General features: G+C 48.7%; 1 protein-coding gene across 1 annotated transcript; it reads left to right on the top strand.

Moving 5' to 3' along the window:
* Positions 1-447: 447 nt before the first annotated feature.
* DNAJC7 (DnaJ heat shock protein family (Hsp40) member C7) lies at positions 448-26,466 on the top strand. The gene is made up of 14 exons (XM_067541324.1): positions 448-599; positions 14,216-14,304; positions 14,842-14,966; positions 15,057-15,170; positions 15,781-15,855; positions 17,480-17,598; positions 18,043-18,196; positions 18,783-18,947; positions 20,183-20,274; positions 22,722-22,795; positions 24,450-24,596; positions 24,863-25,015; positions 25,278-25,340; positions 26,169-26,466. Exons 1-14 carry the CDS (start codon positions 517-519, stop codon positions 26,204-26,206), a joined length of 1,491 nt encoding a protein of 496 aa, XP_067397425.1. The 5' UTR covers positions 448-516; the 3' UTR covers positions 26,207-26,466.
* The last annotated feature ends 1,013 nt before the right edge of the window (positions 26,467-27,479 follow it).

Here is a 27,479-nt window from a genome sequence, read left to right as displayed (position 1 = left end):
GGGGGGACGTGTGGATGCCGCGTGGCGCTGGTGTAGCCGGCGGTGCTTGAGCGCGGCCGTTTGCTATTCACAGCAGTGTCGTTATCGGCCATTTAGCGTCTGGGCTGCAGCCAGGAGCCCCCTTGGGGGGTTGGGGCGCGGGCGCCGGGCAGACCCGGAGGGGGGCCAGTGGAGCCCCGCCAAGCGGTGTCAGGCTCCGGTGCCCTTGGCAAGCCCCTGTCCTGCCCCCCCAGACACCTCCCATGCAGGGCTCCCCCAGCACCACCCCTCGGGGGGGCCAGGATCTGGGATCCCCCCCCCAGGCTGGCCAGGGCGCCCCATTGGAGATGGGCCCTTTTAGCCGCGCATGCGCCTTCTCAGTGCCCCCTCCCCTGGCGGCCGGCCGGCGGGCGGGCTCCTCTTGAAGGGAGGGCGGCGGCCTCTCCTTGTTCCCGGAAGTGCCTGTCTCTTCCGGTTCCCGCCCCTCCCCCTCTCCAGTCTCTTTCCCCCTCCTCAGGTGCCCGGCCCGGCTGTAAGATGGCGGCGGCGGCCGAGTGCGATGTGATCATGGCGGCGCCCGAGGGACCCGGCCTGCTGGGCGGCGAGGAGGAGACTCGCAGGTAGCGGGGGGCAGGAGGCGGGCTGGGCCCCGGGGCTGCTCGGGGAGGGGCGGGGAAGCGGCCCGGGACCCGTCGGAGCGGGGCCGGGAGCGGGGGGGCCCTTAGTCACCCCCCGCCAGGGCCCCTCCCCGCTGCTGGCGCCTGTCAGGTCGCCTCGGCCCCCCCGGGGACGCCGCTTTGTCTCCCCCCGGCCCGGTGCGGGGAGGCAGGACCCGCACCGCGGGGCGGCTCCGGAGCCGGGGTCTGGCGGGGGGGGGATGGTGCCCCCCCCCCCGCGGTATTACCTCTCCGGCCTCCCCCGTCAGTCTGCCCCGGGCGGCGGGCTGGCGTGGGGCTGCCACGGGCACGCGTGGGCTGGGGGCTGCCCGTGGGACCCGCCTCGGCCCTAGAGACGCGCTGTGGGCGCCCCCCAAGTCGCTCAGCGCCCCCCGGCTTGGGGCGGGTGACTGGCTGAGGGGGGGTGAACACATTCCTCCGGGGGGGCTGGACATACCTGGCGCAGGCCTGTTTCCCTGCCTACCCCCGGGGGGTTTATCGCTAAGGGGCTCCCCGGGGCCGTTCACACGGGTTTGCCCCGTTTACACGGGCTGCTTTGTGAGCCGCGGCTCGCCCCGGCCAAAGAGTCCAGGCGTCTTCCGAGGCCCCCGGCCATCGCCGTAGCGTCTGGGCGGCAAACCCCGGCGCGGAGCCTGGAATGAATGAATGAGGGAGGCGAGGCCGGAGAGTCGATCCGTTACCAGGGGAGGAGGAGGAGGAGGAGGTGAGGGTGGGCTGTTCACTGGACCAATCCGAAGGAAGAAGGCCGCCGTGACAGGTTTAACACTTACTGTACTGGGCCTGCAGAAGCGGGGTGCTCAGCCGGGCATCAGGGAGGTTCCCAAACCCAGCCCCCGGCGGCCCTGTAATAAGGGGGTGCAGTGCGCCGGATGGGGGGAGCAGGCCCTGCAGCTCCCCGCAGGTGATGCTTGGTTTCAGATTGGGGAGGCTCTGTGGCCTCTCCTGGACAGACCTGTGTTAAAAGCAGGGGTGGTGGCGGTCTGTCTATTTTACAGAAAAGGCGCAGTCATCTTTTGGCCAAACTTTCTGCAGTGCAGCAAACCCTAGCCTCGGCTATGACAGCGATGGGTGCTGTGGGCTTCCTAGAACTTGTGTCCTTCTCTCAGGCCACCACCGCTTTGGAGACGGCATGCTCAGTGTGTCCCATCCTCTCTGCCGAGGGGCAGCATTCACTAGCGCCTGAAGAAGCCTTTCTCTGCCAGGTGGAGGTCTGGTGCGGAGAGGGAGTTAAAAGGTTAAACTATACATGTGGTGTGGAGAGGGGAATCCTCCTGGCTCAGAATACTTGAAGAAGGAGGAAGGACAAATCTTAGGTTCATATCCTTTGCCTGAGGACTTTACAGATACTTATTAATTGCACCTAGTGCCCTACCTGCAACAGAACTATTACTGTTTGAGATTTTTGGTAGCGTGGAGCAAGTCCTGCTCTCCGATACCTGTCCCCTATCACCACACTTCTGTGGAAAAATGGCCACTGTGCGTGCTGCTTCTCCAAAGTACACTGTGTATTTGAGGGCAAGATTGGATCTTGAAAGTACTAGGGTAGCTGCATTTTTTTCCACCTAGTAATTGTTGGAAGGCCAAACCTCCTTCGTCCCTGAAGCTAGTTGTCAGATTTTGCCCAGCAGCGCAGATGCTATCTGCGGCCAGGCGTGGTGAGGATCCCAGCCATTTCCTCTGGTAATGAATTTTCTTTACAAGAGCAAGTGCTTTTATTACCACCTGCAGCTGAGCTGTCGCAATCACAGCAGAGGATCTGCCAAACACTGTGCTAGTTTTAGTGTTTAAACCTGACCTGGAAATGTGAGCAGCCTGGTGTCTCCAAAAGGATTACAGTGTCTGTAAATGGTGTGGCTGGGGTTCAGCTGACTGAAGCAGTCAGACAAAATGAAACTGAAAGGGGCCTCTGAGTAGTGCCAGTTTCAAAATGATGGTGATGGCCTGAGGGGTCGTGCTGCTTATTAGCGATCAACGGGTGAGGGCAATGGAAGTATTGCAGCACCCAGGTGATGTTATTACTTTAATATATAAAGAACGTTGTTGCTTTTTCAACTGAACACTGCGTAAAATATCCAAGTATCATAGAGTTACAGAAATTATTAGTGCTGGGAGACCCCTACCAAGTTTCATGTAATCCTCACCCTCCTCATGGCTTATGTAAGGTTGTTCCTTATCATATAGTTCACTTTTAAATGACTAGTTTAAATATTAAAATATCAAAATGTAAAAATCATGAACTGAGCTCAGTCTTTCTACTACAGAGCTCTCGAACACTGACCTCTCCTCCTCCATACCTAAGTGCAGAAGGCAGCTACAGGAAATGAAATGCTCCTGAATAAAATGATCCACATAGGAAGGACTTGAGTCCCAGAAACAGAAGAACTCTGATATCCTCAGGCGGAGGGTTGGTTCCTGACCCACTCCAGATATGACCCTGGGAATGGAGAGCAAAGGCAGCTTAGCTCACCTCAGCTGCCTTGATGGGATAAGGCCAGTACCTCAGTCCTGGGTCATTAAGGTTCAATCTTTCATTCAATGGATGTCCTTTTCCGAGTGGGATTCCCAGACTTTTTTGTTTAAATCTTATTGAGGAGTGGCAGGGCAACACTGTTGCAGGGTCACCTAGAGGGGAGGTATTGGAAGAAGGAGTTAATATGCTACTTCCAAGATGCTCCCATCCCCTCTTGGTAGCTCAAAGCTTGGGACCTAAATACCCATTTCCTGTATACTAGCTGGTGGCCTCTGGGTTTGAGCAGAGGCTGCAGTCAAGAACTTCCTGAGTTTTAATCTTCTTTGCCGTGAAGTTCCTCTCTGGATTTGAGCAAATTCTTTAACTTCTCTGGCCTTGGTTACCCATTTGTAAAATAGGGATACTACTCAACTGTTTCTGAGAGGGTGTTTGGAGTCTTAATTAGCTGATGTTCGTAAAGCACCTTGAACCCTGCAAAGTACTATGTAAGTGCTTTGTGTTGTTGCACTTAGGCAGAAGAGGCTTCAGAACCTGATGTTTCACTACAGCTTCCGTAGGCTGAGGGGGTAAATTTTCTTTTAAAAAAATTCACAACCTTCGTGAACTATTTTGATACAAACATGTTTCTAGACTAACCTTTGCCCAAATGCATTAAAATGTGGTTCCTGATAACTGCTTCTGCTCACCAAAGCTGGATGAAAAGATATAAATCACTGCTTTGCTAATGTCTGTTTCCACGTAATTGTACTGGCTTTGCCCTGAAAGGGCTGAAAATAAACTGAATGTGTCATTTGCAGGTTGAGAGACTTATCAGCGGAAGGAATGGAGCATGGTCACAGGATAATGGTTGCCTGCTGTTCATAAATTCCAGGGCTACTTATGGGAAAGGATTGTTGTAACTGCACTAATTGTGTCTGATGGTGGTGCAGTTAGTGACAGTTATTGTTGAACAGCTGCATTCTGATTGGCTAAAGTTCTGTGTTCTGATCCAATCATAGATCAGCATATCCATAAGAGTAGAGGTTTTTTTTAAAGATTTCTAGACCATGGAAACAGTTTTCTTGTGGCTCAGTTGATTTTTCAAGCTTAATTTTCCCTTCATTTTTTATCAGATAAATAGTTTCTCAGTCATCTGCTTAGCAGCTCCAGATTCTATCTGTTGTGGATATGTGAGGGGATGTTTCCCCTCATTCTTCAGTGCTGAATGATGTGGAAGAAGTATCTTAAAAAGAGGTATCTTAAAAGGTCCTTTGGAAAGTAAATTAGTGTTAGCATTAACAGTTCCTTGATCAAACCTTTTCCTTTGCTATTTGATACCAGCTTCAGAGTGGCTGTGCTCTCTGAAGTAAAATCATAGTTATCCTTGTAAAATGGAGAGTCTGAGATTTGCACAATGAAGAAGAGGTGTGCCAAAGTCAAAGAATTTGAGTTTTCCCTTATCTTGGGGTCAGAAGATTTCACATGTACAATGCCAGTTTAAATCCGGTGTAGATCAGTTATGAGGGGATTGCTGCCATCTCATGTGAAATGAGTTAGTGGGTTTCTGAGTGAATAAATCTCATTAATTGACTCCTTTGTTGACCATGTTAGCAGAAAACCAGTGGTTTAGTTGGCCATGAAGCATGAAGACATTCTGTTCATGGATGAGGTACATTGGTAACAGTTAATTCTACTGCTTCTGCTGGTTCTGTACCTGTGCTGTGGATAAATAGGACTTCCAGCGTCCAGGACCGAAATGGAATTCATTTTTTAAAATAACTGATACAGCTGAAAAGAATTCTTCATGCAAATACTAAACAAATACGAATATATAATTCACTACAGGATTTGAATAATTCTGTTTGTAGAATCACTGTATACAAGAGGTGTACAAAAATGAAATAATATTTAATACTTATAAGTTATGTAGAGCCTTACGCCTTCAAAGCATAGTACGAGCTCCTTTTTGGTTGAATAGTTTTATATTGTAGACAGACAATCATAGGTTTATCACACACGTGTGTTGGTTACTTATTAAAACCGGTTGGTTTCCTTGATTTCAGCTTGTCTTCTCAAAGGACTCTCTAGCTACACTATTTAAAGCTCTAGTGCCTCAATAGCTGTTGGCTATTTGGGTCCAAGTTTGTTTCCATGAAAACAAAACTGAAGCAGTATATTCCTGGCACTAGCCCTTCTGTGGATGTTATAAAAAGAGCATTGTGGGTGTTGTCCCCACTAGAAATGATGTAGGGCGGTGTTTCTCAGCCTTTTTGACAGCAGGGACTGGCTTGCTGTCTTCCTAAACTATGTCAGGGAGATCTCAGGGACTGGCGCTGGTCCATGGACCGGTCCTTGAGAAACACAGATTTAGGGTTTCCTGTGGAGTAGGCTATGCTGCTTCACCCCCTCCTCTTGGCTAGGGCTTTATATTTGATCTTAACAAAGGACTTTAAAAACTCCAAGACGCTTTGAAAGGAATCTGTGGATAAGCACAAGCACCTGGCTACACAGCTCCTGTTCCTATTGTGAGCTGCGTGCAGGTCCTCTTTCATTAGCTCAATGTCCCACACTAAGCACTGGTAGCAGCATCGCTCCTTGATCAGCAGGGGGTGCTAACACACAGAGCAACGTGCTGCTTGACAGCTGCAGTCCTGCTTTGTATTCAGTTTGGCCTGTATTCTAATGAGGCTGGCTCCCAGGTGACATTGTCTAGCTGCAGGATCTGATCGTGATTTACGTTTTAAAAAGTCTAGTTCGAGTTTAGAGTGAGAGGAGAGGCTGGTTTGGCCAGCCTGAAGACTGCCAGCCTCCCAGCAATACAGAAGTATGCTAGGACTACAAGCTTCACACGTTGCCTCCACCCTTTTGTTCCCCAGCCGCTGTTTCTCATCCCTGACCTGAAAGAAGCATCTCTAGGGGGCAAGGGGGAGATCTCTGTGCTGTGACCCATTCATTCCTTGGCTTCTCTGCTGTGACTGTCAGCATGCACGGGGGAAAGGATGTCTAGTGCCAGCTAGGGTGGCTGGTTTTATACTGTCCTCATCTGCCCACTGTGAACTGAGATCACCAAGCTTATTTCACACAGGTAACTGAATAGCATCCGATGGGAGAGATCTGGGCTGGGTTTCAGCTGAAAGATTCCATATCCTGTAGCAAAATGCCTTGAACGAATCACTGAAGCAGATTGAATGTGGCCTTTTGTTTCTGCAAGTGACCAGAGGGGTTGCTTAGGCCTCTGGGGATTCACTATTGCCAACCCAAACGATGCAGAGACAAACTCAGAGATCTGCATGGCAGGGCACATGGGGAGCTGGCCTAGAAAGTAAGTCAAAATGTGAACATCCTGGAGTTCCTGACCTTGGAGAGTCTCCTAAATGCAAAGAGAAGCACTTGATTTCCTGGCTAGCTCTTTACTTTAAACTTATCTGGGAAGTACTTTGCAGAAGAGGCCGGAAATGTCAGATGAGGGATGGCTGTGGGAGTAGCATTGAACCTACCACATCGCTAGGTTTTACTGACCTGTGATATGCATTCAGAGTTCAGTATGGTTCTGTAGTGCCATTGTAAGTGCCCATGCCAAATGCCAGCCATGTAGGAGGGCCATGGCAACATCTACATCTTAGAATCCATCCTAGAGCGGACTGAGGAGATATCTGAGCCATTAGAGGTTATCTTCAAAAAGTCAGGGAAGGCAGATGAGATTCCAGAGGACTGGAAAAGGGCAAATATAGTGCCCATCTATAAAAAGGGGAATACAGACAATCTGAGGAATTAGACTAGTCAGCTTAACTTCAGAACCTGGAAAGATAATGGAGCAAATAATTAAGCAATCAATTTGCAGACACGTAGATTCTAGAAGATAAAGGTGATAAGCAACAGCATGGATTTGTCAAGAACAAATTGTTTCAAACCAACCTAATAGCTTTCTTTGACAGGGTAACAAGCCTTGTGGATGGGGGGAAGCGGTCGATATGGTATATCTTGACTTTAGTAAGGCTTTTGATACTGTCTCGCATGGCCTTTTCATAAACAAACTAGGGAAATACAACCTAGATGGAGCTACTATAAGGTGGGTGCATAACTGGCTGGAAAATTGTTTCCAGAGAGTAATCAGTGGTTCACAGTCAAGCTGGAAGGGCATATTCAAGTGGGGTCCCAGAAGGATCAGTTCTGGGCCTGGTTCTATTCTATATCTTCATCAGTGATTTAGATAATGGCATAGAGAGTACACCTATAAATTTTGCGGTTGATACCAAGCTGGGAGGAGTTGCAAGTGCTTTGGAGGATAGGATTAAAATTCAAAATGATCTGGACAAACTGGAGAAATGGTCTGAAGTAAACAGGATGAAATTCAATAAGGACAAATGCAGAATACTCCACTTGGGAAGGAACAATCAGTTGCACACTTACAAAATGGGAAATGACTTTTTAGGAAGAGTACTGCAGAAAGGGATCTGAGGGTCATAGTGGATCACAAACTAAATATGAGTCACCAGTGTCACACTGTTGCAAGAAACGCAAACTTCATTCTGGGATGTGTTAGGAGGAGTGTTGTAAGCAAGACACGAGAAGCAATTCTTCCACTCTCTACTCCATGCTGATTAAGCCTCAACTGGAGTATTATCCAATTCTGGGCGCCACATTTCAGGAAAGATGTGGACAAATTGGAGAAAATCCAGAGAAGAGCAACAAAAATGATTCAAGGTCTAGAAAACATGACCTATGAGGGAAGATTGAAAAAATTGGGTTTGTTTAGTCTGGAGAAGATAAGACTGTGGCGAGGCATAAGTTTTCAAGAATGTAAAAGTATTATAAGGAAAAGGGAGAAAAATTGTTCTCTTTAACTTCTTAGGATAGGACAAGAAGCAATGGGCTTAAATTGCAGCAAGGGTGGTTTTGGTTGGACATTAGGAAAAACTTCCTGTCAGAGTTGTTGAGCACTGGAATAAATTGCCTATGGAGGTTGTGGAATCTCCCTCATTGGAGATTAAGAGCAGGTTAGACAAACACGTATAGGGGATGGACTTCTAGATAATACTTAGTCCTGCCTGGAGTGCAGGGGAATGGACTAGAAGACCTTTCGAGGTCCCTTCCAGTCCTACACTTCTCTGATTCTGTGATCTGGATTTGGGAGGTGGTGTTCAGATGGCGCTCAGAAGGCTCTGGTCATTTTGGAAATAACTTGTTCTTGGCTCTGTCTCTTTCTGTGCTATGGAAATCACTTAGGCGATTTGGGTTGATCCTAGTATATTAAAGGATAGCTGCACGCTAAAGTGGGGGGAAATCTGTGTTAGGATTTATATGGTGGTAGGAGGCAGATGGAAGATGCTGTTCAAAAAGCAGCTGATAAAGCTGACCTAATCTGGGACCATTTTACTGTTGTGTGGGATGGGTTGTCTGTCTTGGCAATTTGTTCCCAAGAATTAGTAAGGGTTGGGATTGCTGCAGGGTGAGCAGAGGGCCTACCAGCCCCTCCATTCACCCAAAGAACACTGGTGTTGAATAGTTCAGAGGGGAGTTGTGTTGAGTCCACCACCCTGCTGGGGGAGAAGGACACAAGTCTCTAGTGAGGACGTAGCAGATCCTGGGGGAGAAGGTATCAGGGACATGCATGCATTTTTACTGTGAAAGGAGTCAGAGGAGCTTTCCTGGTTGAAATGGGCAGCGGAGTAGGACAGGCTGCAGCACCTGAATAACTGAGAGGGCATGACAAGATTGTTAAAAGGAGAAGCCACAAGTTCACCAAATTGGAGGAGGACGGAGTTGCTTCAGACGGCTGGCTCATAGCAGAGCTCTCCATGCTTGCAGGCAATGAACGAGAAGCTTCTTAGTGTGACTCTTGATGTGGCTCTGTTCCTCCCCACCCCCCGGATTCGCCACTGAGAGGCCCTGAAGAGACACTAACCTCTCCTAACAAAGGAGTCCATTCAGGGCTGGATTGTATTTTTAGCAAAGCATGATTCTTCTGCTTCAAAAGTAGCAAGTGGGGAATGCAGCCTACATCAGTGAGAGATACAGAATGATCTCATTCAGGCTGCAGCATCTGTTTGGATTGAAACAATTACTAATGATATCAGGAGATCTGAATTTTTTTGTTAGTATAGCCAGAGACTGTGGTAAACAAGAACAGTTTTCTGTGTCGGGCTGTGTTGATAGAACACAAATGGGGAGAGATGCTGCCGTTCTGTTCCCGGGCTCTCACACCTTGGATCTTGCAAAGCCAGCCAGTCTGCTTACATGTTTTGAAGCCCCTTTGATTTTCTTGCAAGACTTCTTCATCATTCAGCTTTAAAGGCATGTAAACTATAAAGGCAGCTGTGTTTACTTCCTCTCTGGTAGCATTATCTAACACACTGTGGATTGACATGTTAACAAAGTGCTGTGTATAGTAAATGCTAAAGAGAGAAACTGAGGAATAATAAACAGAAACGACCATCCTCGTACTCTTCATCACCTCTGTAGCACCTCAGCAGATTATTTCAAAGGGCTTTCTAAAGGCTACTTAGCTTTACAATTCCCCCATGAGGTAGGTCTGTATTTAACCTCTCATTCCACAGGTGGGGAAATGAAATTCAGAGGTCAGTGACTCGACAGTGGGGGTCAGGGAATAACCTACCTCAGGAGTCCTAGCTTACAGCCCACAGTTGCAACCACTGGGAAACACTGCATTATATAATGAGTGGTCTGGTTTGTAAACCATTAAACAATTTTACCAATCTGCTTACTTATAGTAAGTGGCTCAGCAGGCCAAGAGAGATCAGTTTTGGCTTTGATCCTTGCTTCCCTGGTCTTCAGAACACATAACCATAGACTACATAACGGTAACATATAGGACCATAGAAGCTAGAAAGGAAGCTTCTAATGACCACTTCCTTCCCTGGATTGTGAATGCTTGAACCCTCCTTATGTTCAGAAATGGCCATTGTGTAGGGTGTTTTATGAAGTGAAAATCCCATGAAGACGAGTGGTACAAATCCATCCCCTTGGCACAAGTTACTGAAACAATACCTAACCAGGTAGCTGAATATTATAATGTGAGAAAGAGATCTCTGCATTGGCACAGATGAGGTTTACACTGCATGTGTCTTCTGAAACGGGCTTGTTCACCAGCCCAGATCCACTCAGGAGAGGCACATGCTGTCTATTGGGAAAGTTACGATACATTAAAAGCAGTGGTTTTTCATTCCCAGGACAGATTTCCTTTTACTGTCAGTCAAGGAGGGGGCATAATTGTCTAGCTTTGCTTCTGCATAGGGAGGGGGCATTGCAGGTGAAGAGCTCTGCTCTGACACTTGCCAAGTGTGCGTATCACCGGGCTGTCTTTGCGAGTGGAGATGACAAGTTTTAACCACAGCAGCAGAGGGTTGGTTTCTGACAGGAACTGTGGTGTGATGTCTGTCCTAGGGCAGCCCCTGGGGATGTTAGTGGGGAGAGCGTGGGTGAGGAGGGCAGCTCCCCACCAGAGAGAGATGAGAGCTCATTCAGACCAGCCTCGGGCTAGTGATCAGATGGGAACTTATTAGTTCCCTTTCACGGCCCTGAAGTGAACTCACAGCAATAAGTGAGCTGAACTTGGTGTGTTCCTGGCACTCCCTGTTTGGGATGTGGCCTCTCAGAGCGCCGCGTGGCAGCTCATTGCTCAGGTGCCGCAGGACTCTCACCATTTAAATAGTACATAAATATACTGGGCCCAGTTTGTCCCTGGTGCGTCTGACCCGTGGAGCGACACTAGAGCTGCGTCTTGCCTGTGTCAGCATTCTGAATTGAACCTGGGTTAAAAATGAAAGTGAGCGGCACATATTTTAGCTCTGACCCTGAAGGCCCTTGGAGTGGTAACACCCCATGTCTATTGTTTTGCCAGCTGACACGCTGCAGTGTTTCTGTGAAAACAACCCTTTGCGTGAGGCAGCTGTGTGGGGTGGCCAGTGGCGAGCCTGAATGAGGTTAAACCATGTGAACTTGCCCCAACACAATTCCCTTTGTTCCTTTTTGGGTGGGCTTGATTAACAGAGCTCGCATTGTTCGCTTGGGATTGCCTGCAGCTCAGTGCCCGCTGCAGTGCCTTCCTCTGGGCAGAAAGGAGGCCTGGCAACGTTTCTCTTCTTACAGAGGGGGCAGCCAAAAGTCAGGGTTCTGAACGCACAGACCATGGTTTATTCTGTACCGATTGATGATTTAATCAGGGGTTGGGGTTGAAAGGTGTCTTCAGCTTGGACTCTCTGGCTCAGGGACTATCACTTACTATGTTTGTCCAGCAACTAGAACAAAGAGACCAGCCCATGAGCCATCCATGGTGCACAACGCCACAGTTTGAGAACTGCTGTCCTGGACCATATCCATTGTAGCAGTGGCTCTACAAAGTGACACCCAACCTCTACCAGGCCTGGATACTCATTAAGGGGGAAATTCCCCGCTTTCCAGATCTCGCACAATGCCTTGGCACCACTTTAGCGGTGCCTAGCAATGCGCTGGCAGAGGAGTGCCACGTATTCGGAGCCTGACCGCACAACATTTTTGTAGATTGTAGAGTTTTAAAAATAAAATGGAACCAAATGGAATACCTGCTTGTACCTTCCTTGGTAGACTGGACTGTAAGCTCTTGGCTCATATCTTCCTAGGTGTTTGTGTATAGCCTGTAGTGCAAAGGGGCGCTGACCCTGATTTGAGCCCCTGGACACTACTACAAAGCTAACAGTGATGGTAGAAATTGCTTAAGTTCACCAGCGATAAAACTGGTTGATCAACTTTGTGCCTACCAGGAGTTACAGGGAGGGGGTGGCCCAGGGATAGATCTAATGATTGCTTGTTCTGTACGCCTGTGCTGCTTGAGTTTGCATATTAAAACTATTTTCAGTGCCCTATGTCTGCCTGGGACTTTCCAACAAGTCACTTCTGAGCAGAATGATGGTAAAGTCTCAGAAGAGATTTTCCTGGTTTCTGTAATTCTCTGAGCTTCTGGTTTTTGGAAATTGGGGAAGCTCAGCTCAGCTCGGAGCCTGTATGGTTTGACCTGAGCGTTTGAGATGGCGTGTGCAATTCTGCTCTGGCAGGCTGGAATGTCCCCTTAGCTATTTTAGTTCCATCAGTCTCTGCCCCATTGCTGCTGCAAATTCTATATATGGCTCAGTTGGCTAACATTTCCTTTATGCGGAGGAAGGTATCTTGTGCTAGTTGACTACACTCGTGGTGAGAAGGAGGGAGTTGCTTACCATGTGCAACTAATCTCCGTAGCTGGACTAGTGCAGTAGGGTAGCTCTCAATACCATACGGACAATGCAGTGCTGGAATCCAAGTAATATATCCCTAATGCAATTTTGATAATGAATTGTGTACTCTGTAGACTTGCCCCCGTAGCTCGATTTCTGGAATTTGCCTTCCTCCAAGGAAGAGGTTTTAGACTTGTGTACATTGTGAGAGTTATAGGAAGGACTAAACATAATGGGAAACCTCAGGTGCTTTAATTTCTGTAGCTCCGGGTGTAGTGGTGAAGACCTAAATGATTTGATCGCAGTGCCGATTGAAATACATCTTCAAACAGGGTGTTAATACTTTTAAAGTCTCCATCTTGTTGCCATTTTAAATACTGGTTAAATGGCATAGAAAGGGAAACAAAACCATTCCTGAGTAAAGTTCGTTGGACGTGAGGGTGGGAAGCCCTGAAAGCTAAACTCCCTGAAGACCAGCATATAGACACGATGGTGCCATGCCTGTGTCCTGTTGAGAGATAAGACTGCTGTGGAAAAGCCATGTAGGGTAGGAGAGCAGGTAGCCCTACAGATAGGGGCCTTGGTATGAATTAGCACAATAGTTCTCAACCTTTCCAGACTACTGTACCCCTTCCAGGAGTCTGATTTGTCTTGCATACCCTAAGTTTCACCTCACTTAAAATCTACTTGTGCTTACAAAATCAGACATAAAAATACCAACGGGAACAGCAGCACACTGACTAATTGCTTCCTTTCTCATTTTATCTGTGTGAAATGTTCGTTTCTGCTGAATTCACTAGTGCTTTTTATGTAGCCTGGTGTGAAACTAAGCAAATCTCTAGATGAGTTGATGTACCCCTGGAAGACCTCTGCATACCCCCAGAGGTAGGCTTACCCCTGGGTGAGAACCAGAGAACTAGCGGCTGGGATGTGGGAGGAGGAGTGTTTGTAAATGCTGAGACATGCTGCTGTTTCCGTAGCAGAAGAGCAGCAGATGCAATGACAGGGCCCAGTTCTGTCTGAGCTGCACTTCTTCAGACGAAGTTTGTCCCTCCGTGCAGCGTTCCCTAACGTGTGGGCTGCAGAGGACTAGCTGTAGGAGCATGGAACAGTGGCAGTGCAAGTTCCCTGCCCTGCTAACCTGGCGAGACTGAGGGTGGCTGTAACGAATTCTTTTTCTGAAGGGGGCTCAGCTTGCAAGGTTTTGGGGGGAGATGTCTCCATCTGAAAGTTGCATATTTTAGGAGATTTAAAAACCTGACCCTGCTGTAAGGCCTGTAAGTCCCGAGCTGCTCCTCAGCCTGCCAGGCACCCTCAATTCCTACTGACCTCAAGAGACTGGCATGCAAGTCAGGATCACTTGCTGAGCCGGTTCTGCCTGGCATTGTGCTGCCCCGGACAGGTGCTCAGCACTTTCCGTTTTTGCTGATTTCAATGGCGATTGAGGATGCTCAGCGCCTTCCAGGATCAGCTGCCTATATTCTGAAAAGCTGCTGCCGTTTTCTTGCTTTCTGGGAATTATGGAGCAACTATCCTTGGTTCAGGCAGCACTCCAGGGCCGGGTTCTGAGCTGCAGCAGAGCAGCGCTTAGTGCGGCTCAAGGGAGGAGTGTGCAGAGATGGTCTGAACCCATCATGAGCTCCTGTGATCCTTGGCTGCCCCCCTTGCACATCAAGTAGCCAAGGGCTATGCCAGCATCTGGGAGTCACTGCACATGGGGTGCCCTTTTTCCCCATGCTGGGGATATATGGAGGATTGTGGGGCCAGCCATAGAGCAGTGTTTTGCCAGTAGAGCAGTGCAGGGCAATCTTAAGGCAGCAGGGATGTGGGCCTTGGAGATGGCCAGTCAGTGTGTCCCGCTGCTGCTGTTCGTCTTACTGTGTGATACTTTACTCTCTTTTCAGAGAAGCAGAATCTTTCAAGGAACAAGGAAATGCTTATTATGCCAAGAAAGATTACAACGAAGCGTACAACTACTACACAAAAGCCATAGGTGAGTGACTGGTTGAGGTAGTGTTCTGGGGCTAAGACAGACTGGGTTATGGAGGAAAATAAATCAGCGTCTCAGTCCACTTGCATTGCTAATGTCACATGTTGAAGAAACCTCTTCGAAGTGTCACGATGACACAGATGTGTTAGTTACCTGGCACGATCTAACCAGCTTTATTGTGAGTGCTCAGGCTGGCTTTAGCGCAGCATAGGGCAGCACCTTTCTCTGTGTGTGTTCCAGCCAGGCTGTTAGTGTTAATGACTGCACTGGTCCCCCAACTGGGCTCAGCAATGCTGCCATGCTGATGAACATTGAACAGTGCGCTGGGTGATTTCCAGTGCACTTGTAAGGGAATCCGGATCCTGAGGGCCCCTAGCGTGCTCCAAAACACACATGGCTGACTCCATGTAACTTTTTAAGCTGCTACATTTGCAAACCGGGAATATGATTTTGAACCCAGCAGTGTCCTTTTAATGTGCTTTACAACTTGTGTAGCCCTTTGTATTACACTAACAGGGCCTGCTGTAATGTCTTCTCCAGACACATGTCCTAACAATGCCAGTTATTATGGTAACAGAGCAGCCACCCTGATGATGTTGGGGAGGTTCCGGGAAGCACTGGCAGATGCCCAGCAGTCGGTCCGATTGGATGACACCTTTGTACGGGTAGGTGACCAGCCGTTCGGTGATCATCATTGCTAGCCTTTGGAAACCCAGCGGTCCAACTGCTGCCATTCACTTTAACTATCTTCTCAGGGCCATCTACGGGAAGGAAAATGTCACCTCTCTCTAGGGAATGCCATGGCCGCCAGCCGCTGCTTTCAACGAGTTCTAGAACTGGATCGCACCAACACTCAGGCACAACAGGAGGTAAGAAACCTGAGAGCCAAACACCCCCATTGCTGGGGGCTGCTCAGGGGAGCCGGGTTGAGCTACGGAGCCTTTCACCTCTAGGCTGCAACTCAAATGTAGTTCAGGCTAGTAGTGACTACATGGTGTTCCTGTGCGGCGCCTCTGATGCGGGGAGGTGAAATGAGTCTGGGAGTCTCCTTCCAGTTGTAGCAGACTGCTACCCACACCACAAAACTGCTTTCATGAGTGCCCTCTCCCAGGGTAAAGAGGCCAAGGACCGAGGAGGTGTGGATGCTAGACCGGTCTCTCATCACCAGAGGTGGGCAATCCGGGAGAGTAGTGAGTTGTGGCAGTGGCTGAGGCGCAGGGTTTGGAAGCAGGCCCTCCTGGTGTCTGCTATGCTTGGCCTATGGTTAAGTCGAGCCCTTCACTCTCCAGGCTATCAGTCCAATCCTGGTTGCCCACATTAAACTTGCTTTAGAAAAGCAAAGGTAGCTCTGGCGTATCGTTGCTGTTTGGGCTGGTGCGACTCCACACGTTGATCTCCTGAGCCCGGCTGGTTTCAGTGTCGTTGGGCAGTGTTGCAGACCAGTCAAGTGGAAGCTGACTGTGTTTTCCTTTCTTTCAGTTGAAGAATGCGAGCGCTGTGCTGGAATACGAGAGAATAGCTGAAATCGATTTTGAAAAACGGGATTTCAGGAAGGTAAAATCAACCTGGATCTTTTCTGTAGTGTTATGCCCAGAAAACACTCATCTGGCCAGCTCACAGGTTTCAGGGAATGCGGCTCCCACCTGCAGTAGGGGAGAAGGCACCAGATCATGTCTTTGAGGACTGTATGATTCCCCTGTGCTATCAGGGCACACGTGGGCTGCCTTGTGAGGATGGCAGAGCTATGCTGATCTAGCACAGAACAGCCAAGAAGGAAACCAGCTAATTGGTCTAGCCTGAATCTCCTCCGTCTTCTAGCCATACAAGCTGGTTGAATATTGGTGGGAGGGGGGTATTGTCTAGGGGGCCTTACTCCTCAGATGACATTCTCAGCAGCTGAAAAGCAAATGTTCGTCTGATATCCCGTCCCCGGGAGCCCTACTCGCAATGCCGCAGATTCTCTGCCAGTGTTATGGCGAGGGCTGTTAAAGGAATAAAGGGGGATGCCTGTCTCGTCATGGTATCCTCCAGTGCGGTCTGTCTCTCTTGGGCTGCCCTGCCTTAACAAGAGTGACAGTGAAATCTGAATGGCACATCTGCAGTTGCCTTCAGTGGATGTGTGCAAGGGTTTGGCCCAGGGCAGGAGACAGTCTCCATCACCTCATCAGCTCAGGGGTAAGGGCACCATTCAGAAGTGGTTACTGAGGCCATAAGTGTCTGCAGGAGGAGACGCCTGCAGCCCAGGCTCCAGATTCTGTATTGGTAAATCCCAGCTCTGCCTCATCTGATTGTAAAGAGCAGCTGGCGCAGCAGGGACAATCTGGATTTTGTATCTAGGAATAACTCTGCCTGTGTCTCACGTTCTGGGCTTCTCCATCCCTCACTTCTCCCATCTCACTTCGCTGGGGAGGTTGGCATGAAACAAATCTTTGTTTCGGGAGAGCTGCTCCTGCTCCTTCCCCACCCAGGCTCCTCAGTCTGTAGCATCTCGGTGCTCTAATTGTACATGTCACAAACAGGGGATTGAGAGCCTGGCCCCAGGAGCAGATGAACCTTAGAGGAACAATGCTCCTGTTCTCCTGCAGCTGTGTCCCCACCAGAGAAATCCGAGCTAGAAAAGACCTATTAGATCACCCAGTCCCTCGCAGTCAGGCCAGGGTGGGTTCGATCTCTGCCTGTCGTCTTGTGCTTTGTTTAGTCCAGTTCTAACTGTCTCAGTCAACTGAGTTTCTACCACTTCCCACCCTCCCAAGCAATGGGGAGGGAAGAGAAGTGCAGGAAACATAGAAGCATAATTGTCTGTCTCCTGGGGTTTTCTTTAGCACCTATCGCCATAGTATCAGAGGGTTTAAACGGGAAGGGTTCTTCTATTGCTGTGCGTCGGTCACTCTTTATGCACCTCAGTTACATGTGTGTGTGGCCTGGATATCACAGAGAGGGGCTCGTTAGAAGTATAAGAGCTGCAAATCCTCACCAATAAGGGACCTTTCGAATCCTACACATGGGGGAGGCTTCTACTGAAGTGTGTATTTTCGGCTGTTGAGAATGCCAGTGTCTGGGCCTGCCTGGTTCCATTTAAAGAGAAATCTGCCATCCCCGCTGGTGCAGATCACGCCATCTCTCAGATCTGGCTCTTGGCTGTTTGCTTTGTTCCCATTTGCGTTTCTTCTTTCACTAGGTTGTCTTCTGCATGGACCGTGCTTTGGAGTTCGCCCCGGCCTGTCATCGGTTCAAAATCATCAAGGCCGAATGTTTGGCACTGCTGGGTCGTTATCCAGAAGCACAGTCTGTAGCTAGGTAGGAACCCTGAGGTCTAGCATCATTGACGTACTTAAGAACCCTGGTGTCCCAAGAGACCTCGCAAGCGAATTTCAGCTCTGAGTAAATGTGTTCAGCCTAGTTAGAAAAGCCCTTTGATGAGGGCTTCGTGATGGAAACACGCACATAATAACTTAAGTTCCTGTTATAATGCAAGGTGTGGTTAGGAGAGATGCTACATTCTGCCCCCTGCCATTTAGCCTCACTAACGCCACCTGCTTAAAATCCATGCTGGGTTTCCCAACCTGCCACTTGCAGGCCTGCTGGAGCAGGCATCTGCATTTCCCAATGTAGCACCCCTGCCGCAAGTTTGGTAAAATCGCTAACACCTTGGCGGAGCGAGACTGTCCTTGATGTTTAGAAGGGAACTACATCGCAAAGATGCTTCACTCCATTCTGAATGTGCATGTCTGGCTATTCCAGCGAAATCTTACGAATGGACTCCACAAACGCAGACGCCCTTTACGTCCGAGGGCTTTGCCTTTACTACGAAGACTGTATCGAGAAGGCTGTGCAGTTCTTTGTCCAGGCACTCAGGATGGCTCCTGATCACGAGAAAGCATGTCTCGCCTGCCGAGTAAGTGCTAGATGCCAGGTCAGGCCTGGGGAGCCAGGGGGTTGCTTATAACTAGCCTTCCAATCAGTTCTGCTCAGATGAACCCTTTCCCATTTCCTGCTGTTCTCTTCCCCTCCCCGCTGCCAGAGGCTTTAAACCTCCACCAAACGGGTAGCCAGCATGTCAAGTGTTTCCTGAGCTCCACCTGCTGCTTTTGAAATGTTTTTCCTCTCCAGTTCCTGCCCCGTTCTCTCTTCTCAAATCTAGCTCTTCTTAATCCACTCTGTCAACACAAGAGCACAAGGGTTCCTTCCTTTTTTTTCTAATACACCTGTTTGCTTCCCTGCTGTGTGCTGACCTTGAGCCAGAAGCAAGTCCCCTCTTCCCAGGGAGAATGGCTGAGATTAACACCAGCTGTTTCTCAGCAGTTCTCTTAGCGGGAAGGAGCTGGGGTGGTGAGCAAAGCTTCATCTTGTGTGGTCTAGGGCTGTGTTTGAAAGCAAGTTAGAAGATGTGTCTCAGGATCCATGAAAGAGAGTTGACTAAACCTTGTGTTTTGATGTTATCCGTAGAGTTTGTCCTCATCCCAGGGCGCTTTCTCTTTCAGAATGCCAAAGCACTTAAAGCAAAGAAAGAAGATGGAAATAAAGCATTTAAAGAAGGCAATTACAAACTAGCATATGAACTGTACACAGAGGCACTGGGGATAGACCCAAATAACATAAAAACAAATGCCAAACTCTACTGTAACCGGGGGACGGTTAATTCAAAGGTAAGACCCAGGCCTTATTACAGGTGGGCGTTCATCCTGGGAGCTCAAGGCACTCCCCATGGGACGTAAACTGCCTCGCCGTGGAGGAGAGATCCATGGGATACGGACGTGCGACCATTCGTTCCAGAACGAGGCATGGTGCCACATTTCTTTTGTTTAAGCTGCTTTGGTGATGCTTCTCTGTCCCTGCTGGGCTCCATAGTCTCTGCTAGCATTGCAGGTTTTCATGCTCGCGTGGGTAGGTGCTGTTCCGAACAGAATGGGACCCAGCTCTCCTAAAGGCTTGAAGCCCAAGCCCCTGGACTGTTGCACAGGGAGGAGGGGGATGTGTTCGATGCCCTTTCTCCAGCTGAATTATTTAATCCCGTCTTGAGAACGCGCAGACATCTGTGCCCACAGATGACTTATTTTACTTCGATTCCAGTCTAAAAAGGAAAGATGCCTACCCAAAGTCTTGGACAGCTTTGCCAGATGCCTAAGAGTACAGTAACAGAGGTGTTACTAAATGGAAACCCACCCAGAACATCACCACGCTAATCGTGTGACCCATGCATCTTGAAATCCCTCCCCCCCCCCCCCCCAATTGCCTCACCCTCCACCAATGCCTACTCAAACAGATGGGCTTTGGAGCATGCCCAGAAGGTCCAATGGCTAGAAGGCTGTTTTGGCCATCGGGCTGTTGGAGTGGGGTGCCAGATCTGGCTCCAGCGGGTGCTGCTTTTGGGGGGCTGTTCATACTTGAAAACAGGTCATGTGTTGTTTTTTTCCCCCTTAAATTGTCTTAATTGCCAGTTTTTAATCCCTTCTGGAAATCAGTTTGGGCCCAGATCTCGCCCCCTCTGCCTGCCCAGCCCACCCGCTTTCTAAACGCACTTCTAAGAAGCAGCAGTGGCTGGTTTATAAAATAAATTTGCTGCTTCTCCAAGAGCAGCCAGAGTTCTAGTGGTTCCTCCAGAGCACAAGTCCTGTGCTACAGGTGGGGAGCAGAGTGGTTTTGTGTCCTTTCAAGGCAGAGTTCTGGCAGGGAGTTCACCTCCAGGCCCTTCCCGTAGGGAGAGAAGGCGGTTCTGAAAGGCGATGTACTAAACGGGAAAGCGGCATCTCCAGATGAGCCATGTATTTGTGGCTTTTGTTTTGCATGGGGATCGTAGCTCCATCTCTGCAGCTTCAACGTAAATGATGCCGAACTCCGTTCTCTCGGGGGTTCATCAATAACTGTGTGTCTGGCTTTGTAGCTTAGGAAACTAGAAGAAGCAATAGACGACTGCACAAATGCAATAAAACTGGATGAGACGTATATCAAGGCATACCTGAGGAGAGCACAATGGTAAGCAGACGGGGGCTGTAAGCGCACAGGGAGGTTTCAGGTTGGGGACCAGTTGTCTACAGAAATGAGCACTGCTGGGATGGCAGGTTTGAAACCAATTTCAAACAGCAAGTTACAGAAGTATGGGTTGGATGAATGGACTATAAAATGGATAGAAAGCTGGCTAGATCATCGGGCTCAACGGGTAGTGATCAATGGCTCCATGTCTAGCTGGCAGCTGGTAACAAGCAGAGTGCCCCAGGGGTCAGTGCTGGGGCCACTTTTGTTCAACATCATTAATGATCTGGAGGATGGGGTGGATTGCACCCTCAGCAAGTTTGCAGATGACACTAAGTTGGGGGGAGTGGTAGGTACGCTGGAAGGTAGGGATAGGATACAGAGTGACCTAGACAAATAGAAGGATTGGGCCAAAAGAAATCTGATGAGCTTCGACAAGGACAAGTGCAGAGTCCTGCACTTAGGACAGAAGAATCCCATGCACAGCTACAGACTGGGCACCAACTGGTTAGGCAGCAGCTCTGCAGAAAAGGACCTGGGGGTTACAGTGGACAAGAAGCTGGATATGAGTCAGCAGTGTGCCCTGGTTGCCAAGAAGGCTAATGGCATATTGGGCTGCATTAGTAGGAGCATTGCCAGCAGATCAAGGGAAGTGATTATTCCCCTCTATTCGGCATTGGTGAGGCCTCATTTGGAGTATTGTGTCCAGTTTTGGGCCCCCTGCTACAGAAAGGATGTTGATAAGTTGGAGAGAGTCCAGCAGAGGGCAACAAAAATGGTTAGGGGGCTGCAGCACATGACTTATGAGGAGATGCTGAGGCTTATTTAGTCTGCAGAAGAGAGGGGGGAAAAGGGGATTTGATATCGGCTTTCAGCTATCTGAAGTGGGTTCCAGGGAGGATGGAGCTAGGCTGTTCTCAGTGGTGGTAGATGATAGAACAAGGAGCAATAGTCTCATGTTGCAGTGGGGGAGGTCTAGGTTGGATATTAGGAAAAACTTTTTCCCTAGGAGGGTGGTGAAGCACTGGAATGGGTTATCTAGGGAGGTGGTGGAATCTCCAGCTTTAGCAGTTTTTAAATGTGGCTTGACAAAAGCCCTGGCTGGGATTTAGTTGGGGTTGGTCCTGCTTTGAGCAGGTGGTTGGACTACATACCTCTTGAGGCCCCTTCCGTTCCTAATCTTCCATGATTCTATGAAACCAGTTTAAGTGGGATGAAAGGCAGTGTCTTAGGAAAATACTTTGTGAATGCAAACCTGTGCGTGGTGGCTCCCGAAAGCCAGACCGTGCTCAGCAGCATGCAGAGCTTGTAGTTGTGGACCTGATGCCACATGCTGCCAGTCCTGTTTAGCCTTGGTTTGTTCTCTGTTGTAGTTGGTTGTTTAATCAAGTGGCTTAAAGCAACATCCTGTCCCCAGCATGTTTGAAATCTCTCTCCGTTAACCTGGCTTAAAGAGCTTGCTGTGAAGTGGAGAGTTCTTCTGGGCTGACTTTGACTTGGTGCGGGACCTGCCTTGCCAGTGGACTTTCATGCCTCCCTGTAAAGGGCCAATATATCTTTTCCAGTGACAGTGGTTGTGCTGTCCTGCTCTGTGTGAGGGTCTGAGCCTGCAGTGACTGGCACACGGCACCGCCTGGGTACTGACCGCCAGCACCGGGGACCCTTGCTTGGAGAGTTGGTGTTCCAGTGAAAAGCATTCTTGGAGGCGGAGGGCTTTCTACACAGAGATGAGTTTTAATGTCCTTTCAACTGTCTCTGTCGGAAATCCAGCATTTCCCTTTTCCTGGGGTTTCTCCTGGATTGGGGCGGAGCTTTCTTGGGCGCTTGCTATGCTGAAAGTGCCATCGATCGCTCTGTTGAAAAGCGCGATAGTCTTAAACTTGGCTTCCCCCACGGGACTGGGCAATATCCAGTGATGGGACGGTGTAGCGTGGCGTGGGTTGCAAATGTTCAGCAGCCAATAGACAGCCACCGTTGATCTCTATGGTAACGGGATATTAACTGAACTGTCTCATCACTCTTAACTGTCCTGAGCCGGTAACTGTAGCGTCTGACTCTGCATCAGTTTCCCAGAATTCCCAGTGGCTGCTGTTAGTTCCTGCACCTGGTAAAAGCAATTATATCCGATACGACATCTTGACTTGCTAGGACTCATCCTGCACAATGAGACAGCAACTCAAGTCAGGGCCCAGGACATTGGCTTTGTCTGCCAGGGTTTCCTTTGTGCATTTCCCCTGGGAAATGCAGGTAGCTGGTCTCTAATCTGCACCCTTTGCATCCCGCCTTGGGTTCTGCCTAATCATCCCCTTAGCTTTTGCTTCTGCAGCTCCTATGTTCTCAATCCCTCCGTATTTTTATCCCTCCAGAAGCCTGACCATTTAATCCCTGCTGCTGCGGTTTTTGTTAGTCTCTGTAAATGATACCGTTGTAACAGTTCTTTCCTTGCACAGTTACATGGACACAGAACAATATGAAGAGGCTGTAAGGGATTATGAAAAAGTTTACCAGACAGAGAAAACGAAAGGTAAAAGAGCATCGGTCCTCGCTTTCTGCACACACGACCTGACCCTCGACACACACGTTTCTGCTTTGATTTTTCTTGTAAGGTGGGAGTGCTGGTAAACACTTTGAATTTCCGTTGTACACATTGATCTGCCACCTCTTGCTTTAACGCTGCCTCTTGCTTCCTACGGATATTGGAAAAATCCCCAGAAGCTCTGGGACACCCGCCCAATAGAATCATGTGGGAGTTTCTTCTCTCCCAGCATGGAGAGGGCGAGGGGTGAAGCTTTGGCACTGAACTGAGATCCAGAATATCAGGGTTCAGTTCCTGGCTCTGCCACAAACCCCCAGTGACCTTGAGCAAGTCACTTAATCTCTCTGTGCCATGGTTTCGTCATCTGTGAAAAAGAGGAGGATGACTCTTCTCTGTCTCCCAGGGAAACTGAGGTTAATGAACGTGTTTGGAGGTGCTTGGCTAAAGCTGCCTGTGTTTTGCTAATGATGGGCCTGATACGTCACAGTGATGGCATGAAATCTCTCCAGTTGTGTTGATAAGTTGATCTCCACAGCACCAGGGCTACAGTCCTGCACAGGCGCGCTACAATGGCAGGAAGATACTTAGGGTTAAGATTTTATTTAAACGCTCACGGTGTTGACATTTCCCTTTGGTTAGCAGCCAGAACTGTGTTAAGATAGTGTCTGCACTGGGTTAGTGGCTCTCAACCCTTTCCTGGAGGCTGATTTGTCTGTTCCCCAAAGTTTCACCTCACTTAAACGACTTGCTTACAGATTAAAGACCTAATACAAAAGTGTCACAGCACCCGATTACTGAACAACTGCTGACTCTCAATTTTATCAATAGTTATATATCAATTGGAATATAAAAACTGTGCTTACGTTTCAATGTGTAGCATATAGAGCAGTATAAACAAGTCATCGTCGGTAAGAAATGTTAGTTTGTACTGACTTTGCTAGTGCTTTTTAGGTAGCCTGGTGTAAAACTAGGTACATATCTAGATATGTTGATGTACCCCCGGAAGACCTCTGCATGCCCCAGGGGTACGTGTCCTCCAGTTGAGAACCACTGCACTAGGCAACTACCAGGGGCTCTTGGAAATGGGTGCAGCTGCTGAAAGAACATTGAAAATTGCAGCCCAAGCTGATTCAGAGGAACCAGAGTTAGGTGCACACATGCCATTGACTGAGTTCGGCAGCCTTCTCTGGAGAGCCTGGCCTTTCCTGACCCATCACTGTGGAGTGGTCTCTGAAGTGCATGGGCTGAGCACAAGAGTCCTCTGTGTGTCCTCAATGATTAAAAAATTAGTTTTGCCATCCTGGGGCGCTGACTTATGAGCAGAAGCAGCATTTAATGGGTAGTTTGGCTTGGATGTTGCACCTAGTGTAATGCAAGGGGATTGTTACGTGAGTGGCCAAAATCTAACGTGGAGTCTCGAGGGTACATCTGCCCGTGTAGTACCTGGGCCCCTGTTTTCCAAACCCCTGGGGATGCGCTTCAGTATAATGGCGTCAGTACATACGCTAGTGGAAATGTATCTGTTGCTGGGGACAACAAAACAAAGCAAATTCTTTAATTCTAGAGTGATGCTTTCCTTCTGTTGCTACTGAAGCTGCGTGTGGTACAAGAGGCGCTTTCTTTCTGCATTGCTTCTTTCTAGAACACAAGCAGTTCCTAAAGAATGCACAGGTGGAGCTGAAAAAGAGCAAAAGGAAAGACTACTATAAAATCCTCGGGGTGGACAAAAATGCCTCCGAAGACGAAATCAAGAAGGCCTATAGGAAACGAGCACTCATGCATCACCCAGGTAGAGAACTGTGTTCTGCTGCTAGTGCAGCTCGCTGCTTTGGCTTTTGAGAGAACAGAAGTAACTGTAAGAGAATTTCTGAGGAAACACTGGCTCAGTGTTCAGAAACACCCACTGGCTGGTATCGTGTGAATTCTGTAATGAGCGTCTCAGCGGTATGACCATGGTGGTACATAAAAGCTGATGGTGGCCTGGAACGTGTAGTATTTTCCAGCTACATGTGGCAATCACTGAAAGCTGCTTTCCTACCTGTCTTCGTCCCTTAGACCGACACAGTGGGGCCAGCGCAGACATACAGAAAGAAGAGGAGAAGAAGTTTAAAGAAGTCGGAGAAGCCTTCACCATCCTGTCGGATCCCAAGAAGAAGGCTCGCTACGACAGCGGACAGGATCTGGAGGAGGACGGCATGAACATGGGAGGTAGGTGTTCCCACAAGCAGGCAAGCAAGGAGGAGCTTTTAAAGGTAAAGGATGGCAGGTCTGCCTTCTCTTCTGGCGGGGCTGGTCCTTGCCTTTCGTATATTAAACACCTGCTAATGTAGGCAGCCTGCTGTCGGCAGCATCATGACATGGTCACGGTCACACTGTGTCGATGCTTGGCTGGGAGACGGCCAAGGAACACACGGGGGGAAATAACGCAAGCAGTTTCTCTAACCTACAACCCTCTCTTCTCCCTCCATAGATTTTGATGCTAACAATATCTTCAAGGCTTTCTTTGGTGGCCCAGGTGGCTTCAGTTTTGAAGGTAGGTGAAACGTGAGTGCTCTTCACATACATGATGGTAACTTTAATGTCCCAACAGGAGGCCTGTGGTTGAAAGGGTTAATGTTTGGTTTCTGTGCTTAAGTGCCTCTGTGACAGGGCAGAAGGCGCTGTCTGTGCACGGCACCAGCAGATTGCTGCTTCTGGGGCCTAGGTATAGAAAAGCTTCTGCCTTGAGTTGTGGAAGGCTGGGGCACTAATGGTGTTCTGTTGCTGAGAAATAGTCAGGTGTGCAACTGCTGTGTCACTGAATCTGCTAAGGAGGGTGTCTGATCAGACATGCTGCATATCTAGCCTGTCCTGGCTCCTTTTAGTCACAAGACTCCCAGGGGCCTTCTGGGGGCCCTGCCTATTGTCACAGCAATAGGGCATTTTGGGCTGGCCAGGGGACATTGCAAACGCCGTTAGGCTCTGTGATAACCATCTCCTCTCCTGGTGCATGCTCAGTCTGATCGGTGTCAGCTCATCATGGATTGAAGCCTCTTGGTACAGGGACAACTTGTGCAGTGCTGAGCACGTGGTCAGCACGGAACCAGCGTTAATACAACCCATGAGAGACACTCATGGACCCTGGCTTTGGAGGAGTCTCCTGTGTCTTCTTTGCCAATTACCCTCACCATTGCAGTCCCTTCTCCAGACCTCTGAACTTATCAGCACTGACTTACTCTGACTTAGACTGCCCATAGGTCAGCTCTTCTGTCTGTCTGTCTGTCAAAGGGAGGCGTATGTGTCCAGTGCTCCACAGATGTTCATCGAGAGCGTGGTTCAGGGGAGACTCTCAAACTCTAATGTTTCTCACTTTCTCTTTCAGCTTCTGGGCCAGGAAATTTCTTTTTCCAGTTTGGCTAAAATAAAACCACACACCACATACACACACCTGATATGCTTGTTTTAACCTTGAATATGGACGTAATTAGACTCCTGCCTTCATCATGTCTCATTGTACTTAGAGCAGTTTCATTGTCTCGGTTGGAGACCTCTGGTTTTTGTGCTTTGTGTGAGAAGAGGAAACCAGCGCTGAAGAGAGGGGGCGGGGAAGGCTTGTGAATTTTGTTTTACTGTTAACTTTATTAAAAAAAAATAAAATGTTTTGAATCTTTTGGTCCCTCCCTGCTGGCCCATGTTTTCAGACTCCTGAGCTGATGGGACTCCCTCCAGAGTCCTGTTCCTAGAAACCCAGCTTGTCAGTGGGGTGAAGTGTTCATGGTCCCTTCTGGTTGGTTCCTGAGTGCAGGATGGCACTGCACCACATCCAGGTTTCTGGCAAACCCATTATTACTTGTAAGTAAGTGAATCTTAACAGGGTTTTTATAACCTAGAACCAACGTGTTTGTTTGTCATGGCTCTGCCAGAATGTACAGATGGGCATTGATGTAAATGACAAATAGTGATCTTAATATTTTCACACTGGAGAGAAATCCTTCAGGTTTATGGGGGCAGCTGATAGGGGAGAACTCCCTATGGTGCAGCTAGAAGTAAGTGCTCTAAATGCTTCCACTCCAAGAAGCTTTGCCCTCGTTGAAGGGCATGTTTCATGTGGTCTGGGGAATTTCTTTTCAGTTCTTTTATAATTAATCCACTTCATCACTGAATTGCAGCATGTGAGATAAAACACGGTTGCGCAAGGTTTGGACTGGTTTGTTTCCACAGTCTAAAAACACGCTTTGTTTCTGAAATGTTTCCGTATTGCAAATCATCATGTGGGCTACCTGTTCCCAATGTCTAAAAAAGGCAGAGTATTCATGTTGTTGTTAATTGAAGAATGGTTACTGTGTGTGCACAGTGAATGTTTTGGTAATGTTTACAGAAACTGATGGCTATTTTTAATGTAGTACAGCTGTGTGAGTTTTAAATAGTATTTAAAGTATTTTACAAGCCCACAGGAACAAAGACATTCCAGATTAAGGCAGAAACTCTGGACTGACAGTGCATAACTTGCCCCACTACTTCTTTATGACAGCATAGGTGATCTGTTGATGAGCTAAAGCCGAAGTTGGCATGCTGACACACTGCCCCTAACTCAGAATTGATGTGCTTTTATAGCGTTGCCGGACTTCTCTCACACATGTTGTTTTTTATTGTTTACTGTGGATTTGGGGTCATAGCCTGCTGTTGGCTGAGG

The sequence above is a fragment of the Emydura macquarii genome, unplaced genomic scaffold, assembly GCF_026122565.2.
Source record: "Emydura macquarii macquarii isolate MOO-44397 ecotype Brisbane River unplaced genomic scaffold, CSIRO-AGI_Emac_v2 contig_629, whole genome shotgun sequence".
Lineage (NCBI taxonomy): Eukaryota > Metazoa > Chordata > Testudines > Chelidae > Emydura > Emydura macquarii.
This window is presented reverse-complemented; position numbering and strand designations above follow the sequence as displayed.